This window comes from Tauraco erythrolophus, chromosome 1 (assembly GCF_009769465.1).
Source record: "Tauraco erythrolophus isolate bTauEry1 chromosome 1, bTauEry1.pri, whole genome shotgun sequence".
Lineage (NCBI taxonomy): Eukaryota > Metazoa > Chordata > Aves > Musophagiformes > Musophagidae > Tauraco > Tauraco erythrolophus.
The window spans coordinates 60,044,551-60,054,068 of NC_141465.1; the positions used below are offsets into that span (position 1 = coordinate 60,044,551).

General features: G+C 40.0%; 1 protein-coding gene across 3 annotated transcripts in view; it reads left to right on the forward strand.

Moving 5' to 3' along the window:
• The window catches only part of SLC9A7 (solute carrier family 9 member A7), an 83,691-nt gene extending 74,531 nt beyond the window's left edge, over nucleotides 1-9,160 (forward strand). For all 3 annotated transcript variants that reach the window (XM_086609775.1, XM_086609786.1, XM_086609797.1), the window contains 2 exons: nucleotides 2,846-2,951; nucleotides 8,749-9,160. In XM_086609775.1, the coding sequence (XP_086465901.1) occupies nucleotides 2,846-2,951; nucleotides 8,749-8,997 (355 nt within the window). In that variant the 3' untranslated portion in view covers nucleotides 8,998-9,160. The remainder of the gene's footprint in view (nucleotides 1-2,845; nucleotides 2,952-8,748) is intronic.
• The last annotated feature ends 358 nt before the right edge of the window (nucleotides 9,161-9,518 follow it).

Sequence of the window (9,518 nt, forward strand, 5' to 3'; positions counted from 1 at the left end):
CAGAACTTCCTACGAGTGTTAAAGCAGAGAGTGTCCTTGTGTGTATATAGTACTGTACAACCTTTCTGAAGCCATAATTACACTATTTAGATAGCCTTGTTTAAGCATCTGAGCAATTTTTGTCTAGCTGACATTTCATGCTTTTGGTTTTTTAATCTACTTAACGTATTTCAATCAGTATTTCATACAGGCGCCCCTCCTTAACAGCTTACACTCACTTAGTGGAAAATGATAATCTTATGGCCATAAGAAGTTTCAGTTCTTGATTCCTAGTAATTTCTGGGGCAGTTAAGTATATGTAAATGCCTGTGACAGGGCCTTAATCTTGTTACAGCTTTCATCTGAGAAGTGAGTCTTTTCGCTGGGGTCTTGGCCATCAGTTGATGAGGGATTGCGGGCCTGGTCGGAGCACAGTAGTGTCAGTGTCCATCCATACCTTGTGCAGGAAGGAAACCAAGGAATAGTGTTGCAAGCATTCAGATCCTGCTAGCACTTGACTGTTCAGGATAAAATCTGTTTGTGACTGATGCTTTCAGATGCAGTAGTATTGGGCCAAAGCCCAGAAGGGAGTGTATGTGCAAGCTCAAATATTCGTAAATGTTACTAATTTCAGGTTAACCCTTCGAGTTGCAGTGGTTGGTGTCAAAGTGTATTGCAGTCACTTTTTGTTATTTAAAATGAAGGCTTCTGTGGTAAGAGCACGGATGTATCTGGCTGTGGCTGATTGCTTATTTTTTGTCTTTTTAAGAAGGAAACAGAGCTATCCTCTTCCTCTGTCTTTACAAAAGGGATGTGCCCAATGAAAAAAGGAGTAGTTTGCAGTGCTGATTTCCCCTTGGCTGACACTACCACAAGTGCAGTCAGCAGCAGTTGGAGCAAGGGTTGGGGGAGTGCTAGGTGAAAATTACAGCTTAAATAGCTGTTTCACAGAAACTTAAAGGATGTTAGTAGTGCACTTACTTTTTCTGTGGTGGCTCGAAATCTTGAGGAAAGGTTTCTTTGAAGTTTGTGCCAAGGAAATTGACATCCAGAGGCAGAACTGTCTTACTGTGGCTTAGAGGTAAAATTCTGCTCCTTCTGTTGCAAGGAACTATTCAGATAAACATCAGCTAGGTGGGCTTAAATTGCATGGAAGGGATGATCTTTAGAATTGCCACCTTTATACCCATGGCTAAATGTCAAAATATTTTTTTTTCTGATGTGTTCACTTGGTTTGTGGGTAGAACAGCAGATAGTATCAAAATTCACTTTTTGCAAGGGAACTTAACTTGAAAAAGATGGGAGTAAGATTCACTTGGCAGTGTGTTTCAACGCTGGCTATTGCCTGCAGAGCTCTGTGTGGATGAATAACTGGGAACTTCATTCCTGTGGAACACAGAGTTCATTTAATGTCATGGGCTGTTCCCTGGTTTCACCCACAATTGTTAAACACTAACAAAACTGCAACTCTGATGAAGTACCAGATGTCTTTTACTGGGTTTGTTTTATTACAGTCAAGTCACTGTGTGCCTGTCTGCCACAGGGCAATGTAGATGCTGGTAGGTTAGTGTAAGGGCAAAGAGTTTATTTCTTTCCAGAACTGGGTGTAACCACACTGTTACTGGAGAAGGGAAGGAAGAAACGTAACTCTGCAGTGGTATAATCATGCCGTTATATGCTCAAGTAAACACGCTATGCCAGGCTCTGCTAAAGAGGAGGGATAAATCCCTGCTAAAACAGCCCCTTTTTTAACCCTCTGTTTTCCCTAAGCACCTTGATCTGTTGAGAAGAACAGGGAAACTTATATTCACAAACAGATTTGGTTCTCTCTGTGCTTAGAGGCCTAAGAAAGTAACTAGAATACCTGCAATATGTATTTACATTTAAAATTATTAAACTGACTTAAAAAAGGAAAAAAACAACCACCAAAGACCCTGTGAACCCAGAACCCTGTGGTCCTGATTCCAAACATTGTCTGAAAGTCTTAGCACTGTCCTCCTGAGCTCAGTTCTTATGCCAGTCAAGATCAGCATGTAACCCTGCTACGGGTTACCTTTTTGATTCCTGAGCATGTCCTCAGGCATATCATCAGTCTGGAGCACTAATGTGAACAAATACAGATTCACCTAGGGGCAGACCTATGAAAGGAGCTGTAAAGGCATCTTCCTTTCCCACCCCCATGCCCCCTCAGTGTAATCTAGGTAGCATCACTTTCCTTCCATGCTGTGTTACATGGTTGTTGCCATACAGTTTTCCCTTTCTGAGGCTCTGTGTGGTACGTATATGCGCACCGCAGAGATGTCTTTGAGCTTTACTGGGATAAGATCTCTGGTTACATCTCTGGGTGGCTCAGTGACCAGCTAGCAGTTCAAATGGCTGCATTGCTTTGAGGATGTTGGATGGACAGTATTTCTTTATTTCCCTGTGTTGAGCCACGTAGGTATGTCACCTTGTTACCTCCAGCTTGCAGCCTCAACACCATGCTCTCATCTTCAGAGCAGAAGTACCCTTGGGCCTATTAGCACTACAGCACTTGCACCTCTGCTTGTTCCTTTTGGCTCCAGAGAGCCCAAAAGCTGAAAACATTGCAATCGTTTGAAACTTTTAAGAGGAGAGTTAGCTAGTTGGCCTTGCAGAAAATGTATAATTAAAGAAACTGCCCTTGAAAGGATCAAGGGGAAAATGTTGGTGGGGGGAAGATGTTTTTCATTTATTTGTTTACAAATGGAGATTTTTTCAATAGATGTTTTATATAAAATTATTGCGCAGTACATAGATCAAAGGCAGAACCACATTTATATACAATTGTCGTCTTATTTTCATTAGTGGTTTTTGAGCACTGATGTGTTTTCCTTAACTGCAGAAGTTATTTGAAGCCAATTCTCACTCACAGTGGCCCTCCATTGACCACAACTTTACCCAGCTGGTGTGGCCTGATAGCCCGCTGTCTGACAAGTCCCCAGGTTTATGATGTAAGTAGAATGACTTAATACTTCTGTGTTTTCTTTTTTATTTATTTAACTTCAGCAAAGCGGGTTTTTTCTTTTTAGGTAAAAGATTGCTGGGATGTACATATTGCAAGAAAGGGCTGGTTTGTCCTAGGCAGAAAAGATTTAAGCTACTCTCCCCTAAAGCAACAGCTTCTATTAGTAGAAACCAGATATGATCTTATTGTTTGAGTATTACATTAAAAAAGTAATATTTAAGGATATTGGAAAATTACAGGCCTAATTAATAAACTAGTTCTTAGTGAATCACTTCAAAATACTCAGTCCCTTCTTAATACAAGATTCTTTTCCTGTTACTGCTAAAGTTGCATTGAGGTCTCCTTCAGAGAAAACACTGACACATTTATCCATGCCGGAAAGAAATCTTTATTACTTCCACTGTGAAATTTGAGATCACATTTTAGAAACTGTTAATCAGTTACTTATCTCAGTCTAGCAGGTCACTATACTGTCTTTACAGCTGTGTCTTGCAATAATTAATGCTTCATTCTCCTATTACTCTTGAGGATCCTGATACATGTCATTCCTATCTGTACAGTGCTTCTGAAATCTCCAAATTTTTGAGTGGCTTATAAATAAAACCATAATACTATGTGGGATCACTCATATTTGCAGGTTTTCTGGAATGGTAACGTCTCTGCTACATTCAAGTAGTCTTGGACCAGATTTCTATTAATCTTTTCCTAAACGGTGATGAATTCCACCTTCATGGAATTTTGAAATACTTCCCTGGTGGTATCACTAACATCTTTCTTTTACCTGATAGTAAAATTTCAAGGAAATTTGAAATGTCTGATGCCTGTTTGGAGCTATTAGTAATGCAAGAAATTGGCCTTATTCCCATCTTCACAATGCCACTGGAGATCTTAAAACAGATCTAGGCTGGAAGGCATCCATCAGACCAATTAACCTACCTGTGTGTTGCCCATGTGTCTATCTATGTATGATCTTAAAAGATTAGTAATCGAGTAACTGAGTATCGAACCAGAATGAACATGCAAGATTTGGCTTTCATGTTCTCCAACAGCTGGGCTCTTTTTTTTTTCTCTTTACTCCTTGTTCTTAGCTACTACCACATGCAGAAACGTATTCTTTGATTGGATTGGCTCTGACACACACACAAACACTCTCTCCCTTTTGGGATATTAACTTCATCATTAAAAATTCTTATAAGGCTGCGTACTTTAAGGTGTATAATGTAGGACTTCCACATTGTATTGTCTCTTCTTGTTCCTGTTTTAGTGCATTGCTGCATTTGTCTTAGGAAAGAATATAATTGTGAGGATTTTTTTCCAGTTTCTTTTTAAGATTTCCGAAATCTGCTCTTGTTTTATTGCTTTTCGTTTCTTTGCGTGGCCGGCTTTTCTACAGCACTTTGACTATACCATTTTATTAATGGCAAAAAAGCTGTGGAGTCTTTTGCCTTCCTGTTAAGTGCAGGTGAAGCAACTGAGAGCACCATGTCTTTGGGGGGACAGAAATTGCTTGGAATAGTTGTGGGTTTGTGAGGTATTTCCAGGAAAATGGAATAGTACATCTGAGAGAATTAAAGACTGAAGACTTTGAATTAAACAAACAAAAAAGTCTGTGAATACTCAAAAGAATGTAACATAGCTGGGAAATGTGTTTCAAAAAGTAGTAGTAAATCATAGATCTCATTCAGGTGCATGTGTGAGAAGTTATGACATCTACATAGAGAAGAAAGAGAAGAAACCGTACAAGTAGGTGACTGTACTGACTGTATGTTTGTGTATTGTTTTCAGCTTTTTTTCTCTTTGTTACAACCTTGTTTAGAATTCATTTTCACTTGTGTGAGTGAGAGTACATCTTTTTAATTAGATGCTGAAGAGGAGTTTTAAAGTCTGAAAGTCAAATAATCTTATTACATAATCCACCTGCAGCCTATTCCTGAGTAGATACCGTGTCCTCTAAGCTTGATTTTGCATGGCATACACGTTAGGTTCTCAGTCAGCATAGAGGGGTGAGGAACAGTGGATTTTTTCCAGAGCTGTCATTACTCTTCCTTGCTGATATTCTCCCACTGCTTTAAGACTGTGCCATTAGGCTCACCATTAAATGTTTCCCACCCAAACAGAATCCAAGTTGGAAGGGAAAAGCCTGAAAGGCTGCTCTAGTCAGTGTTTAAAATGATCGTTTTCAAAAGTTCACTCCTATTTTTCTCTCCTGGTTGTTATCTTCTGTGCATGAGCATTTGAGAGGGCTTTCCAATTTATCCCAAACTAATGTAGATCACTTTTTTCTTCCCTTTTGACATGTACTTTGAAACCGTTAGTAATTTTCTGTTTCATCAACCGTTTACCCCATTCGGAAGAAGCATCTGTGTTGTCAACCTGCTCTTCCTGATGAAGCACTCCTGGGGATTTTTTTTTTTTTGCTTATTAGTTCAGGGATGTGTTTTCTGTCCTACACATGCTCCCACTCTTTTTTTTTTTTTAAGTTTAGTTCTTGCACCATACAGTGTGACAACTTGATATGAAAGTAGAGGGAATAGAATTATTTTTCTAAATATGCCAACCCAGTAAAGAAACTTTATCTGCAGTCTGTGTAAGTCTTGGAGGAGGTAACTCTCAAAATTGGTAAGAAAATTGTTCAGCTGTGCCTCCCCCTTCCCTTCTCTTAGTGCTTCTAGCTTCATAGCAAAAATTGTTTTGTTTCCTAGATGAATTTGAACTCAGCTGTGAAATAACGAAACCCTTAAGTGCAGCATCAGTTTTAAGTTGTAATATATTTTCCGTGCATGCTACTTGATGCTTTTGTTTTGGAGCCACAAGATCGGTAACTCCTGATGCAAGTTTTGTCATCTGTGATGCCCGTGCTGTATTCAGCACCAGCAGCGTACGCTGTGGTTACCAGCGCTTTGTATGTGCGGCGTACTTTGCATGTGCTTGTTTTTGCACTGCCTTAGGAGGCAATAAAGGCTGGCTTTGTAAGCAGTAACTCTAAATAAAATGTTAGCCGCCTTAACGTCTCCAGCGTGCATTTTTAGGAGCATAAGCAGATTTTGGCACAAATGGGACAGAATGCTGTGAGGTCCCCCAGGGTTATGGTCAGCAGATCAAATCAAAACTATTTTGTAGGGTTTTGGATTTAGGTACTTAGACGTTCTAGCTTGTTGGTTTAAGTAGGGAAGTTCAGACCTATGTTTTTTGAGTGAATTGAAGCTATTCCTACAGAACTGTAGGGGATTGCAGAGGCCAGTTTAGGGTTATTCTTGGAAGCATTTCAAGTCTCTAGGGATCTACTTGGATACATTTCCTGTCTTTCTTGAAAGAATTGTTCATGCTGTATGAAGCACAGTAGATTGATTCACGCATCCTCTTTGCTTGCAAACATAGCAAATCCATATACTACATGGGATTGTTCATGTACGTTCCCTGGGGAAATATGTGAAATTAATTGCTTGCTGCTTGTGGTGCTATTCAAAAGTGAAGTAAATAAGAGGAGCTTGGCTTGTACGGGGCAATATTTGCTCACTGTGTTGAGAGAAAGCTCGGTGTTTTCTCTGGAATTGATCATGTTTACATACACGTACATATAGCCTGTGGCAAACCAGCAAAGTCTGAGTTAGAATTTGCCACAGAGTATACAGCCTGTGGTCCTCTCCTCTCAGTATTGTGCTTCCAAGAGCTTTTCAGTCTTTTGGGGAAGCTCAAGTGTAGTGTATGTTCTTACCAGTTCTTATCTGATAGGTGCCCACTGCAAGGACTTGCTGTTAAATGGCATTATGGCGCCAGGAGAAGCTCCAGCAGCTTGTTGTGGCCCTCTGCACATGGCTCTGCTATTGTGGTACCTCCTGGTGTGCTGTCAGCCCTGCCTTCCTCTCGGTGCTTCTCCAAAGGCAAACACCATGATAGGCAACTTGTCATACAGCTTCTTGGACTTTTTAAAACATAACCAGTCTACAGTCACAGGCTGCCTGCTTTTTACTTGTGTTAGTTTTTCTGTTTTTCATCTTCGTTTGGATGTCTGTCTTTCAAAAATGGAATGTATAGGGATATCAGATTTTCCTAAACGGTCAATTATTTTGTGTACCTTTGTTAAGCATCTTGGTCTTGTCTCTGACTTCCGCTTTTTTGCAATGCAAAGCTTGTAAAGGCTGTTTCTGCCAACTGTAGCTGAACACTTTTGTTTCTGCCTTTTTTCTTTTTAAGGTGGTGACAGTACTTCAGTGTTTTCTTTGGAACCAAAGCAAGCAAGCAAGCATCCTAAACTGTATTTGCTCTTTGAGAAACAGTGCTCTCTATCACAGTAACCCTGTCTCTAATAAGCGATGATAAATTTGGATGCCACAAAGGTTCTGAGAAATTAGCATTCATTCTAGGTAGGGCTTGGCTCGCACCCGACCCTGAACTGTACCGTTTCTTTCGTTGATTTTGGTAAACTCCTGACATCTCTTTCAGTCCTCGTTAGTTAAATATTCTGTATCATCTAGAGGCTTCTGCTGCTGCATTCTGGCTGATTGTAATTCTGAAATAATGACAGGAAGCTTTCCCAGGAAGTTTTATTTAGCCAGGCACTGCATATTTCATCATGGATGGGTTAATCAGCATTTTCAATCTCAAGTGCCCTGAACTCCTGTTCAGGGCAGGACTGGGAGGACTTTCTGGTCAGGCTGGTCACAGGCATCCTGTCTCACATAACCTGTGCCCTCATTCTTTTGCCCAAGTGGAAGAAAAAGATGTATTTTGAAAACATAGGCTGATCGGTGTCCAGCCTACTGAGAAGAACTGCAATGCACACACTTAAATTTCAGCTCTTGCTAAGCAGTATGGTGCTATTCACATGGGGAAATACTTGCTTTCCGTTGCAAGAAAGCAAGCTTATAGTACTGATAGAATTTTCTTTAAATATGAGAAAACTCCATTTTCTGATCAATTCAGCTGTTTTACCTTTTACCAAGACCATATTAAACAGGAGTGGAACATGGTACAGTTGCTTGGTGTTGTATTATGCTGTGTAGGGAACTTAATTGTTTTGTTACACTTCAGCAATTTCTGGTCCTTGAACGTATATTTCGTCCCATCTCTGCCAAAATAAACTCATAGGGTTTCATGAGCCTCTTTCTTAAATGATTTTGAGAAGAAATTGTATCAGAACTAGTTACAGAACTATGTGGCAAGTCTTTCTTACTTCCATGGCTCAGGAGTGTTTCTAAGAACTAAGTCAAGTAATTCTCTCTTTAGTACAGGTAAAGCAGATAGTTTAAAGGAGTGTGTTTAGTTTTTGATCTCTAACAAAAATTTTTTGAGGAAACCTTGAATGTGAAGAATTTGAGCCTAATGAGTTCTTAGCAGTTTGTGTAAATCTTTTACTAATACAGTTGCCTAATTATTGAGAGATGCAACTCTGACTTTGTATCTGGAATGACTTAATTATGCCTGGTCTCCAGTCTTTTTCTTGTACTGCCTTCTAAATTGTCATGCAAAAACCAGTGTATACTGCTCCTCTCTCCTGTACTTCTGGTAAACTTCCAGTGCTATTAAATCCCTAGTTACCTGTCTCATAATCTAGTTCTCGGACTCAGCTCCCCCTCATCTCTCCACAATACCAGTAGTTATACTGGGAGCAGTAAGCTGCTTTGCTAACACTGGGTTCAAGGTTATTTTTAATGTTTCTTAAGGTGGAACTTCACCACGTGCTGCTTCTGTATTGACACGTAGGTAAACTCGTTATGTTTGGTTACCTTCTTGGCAAAGACAAAATGCCGTGCACTGTGCAAAAATTTTTCTTCTTTTTCCAGAATCAAGAACAGCTTAGAGAAGAGGATTCTGATTTTATTCTGAATGACGGTGATCTTACTGTGACATACGGTGATACAACAATAACTGCAAATGGTTCTTCTGGCCCCCATACAGCTACCACTAGCCTTGACGGCAGGAGAACAAAAAGTAGTTCAGAGGAAGCACTGGAACGTGATTTGGGAGCAGCAGATCATGAAGTTACAAGCAGGGGTACCCGGCTAGTATTTCCTCTGGAAGACAATGCATGATTACTGACTCAGTAAAAATAACTCTCGCTCTGTGGATGGATCAAGGAAGACTGCAGGCCACTGTGTCACTTGAGGTGGGGATGTTTATTTAAACAAGTTAACATGCGTTTGTGATTTTACTAGGGTCTGAAGATGTCACCTGTTTTTCACACAAGATGCTGACAGTGGGGTTTTCTAATTGTCTGAAAACAGACGAATGAGAAAACTGGTCATTCTCCTTTTCAACTGCGTATTGAATCCAAGTATAACTAGCATGCTGCAATTGTCTTGTTCAGCTGCAGCAGCTCTCTCTGAAGAGAGGTACGTGAAAACATTGTCATAGAACTGAGCTTGTCTTGGCTTAGCTTGGGAATGTGGAAGAAGAAATATAAACATGATAATTATTATGAGATAAAAAAGAATGTGTGTGTATCTGAATGGAGAGATCCATCATTAACTTCTCTCATGGGGCTGAAGAAACTATAAAGTAAAACGGGACAGTAAAAAGGGACAGTATACATTAGGACTATAGGTGCATGAAT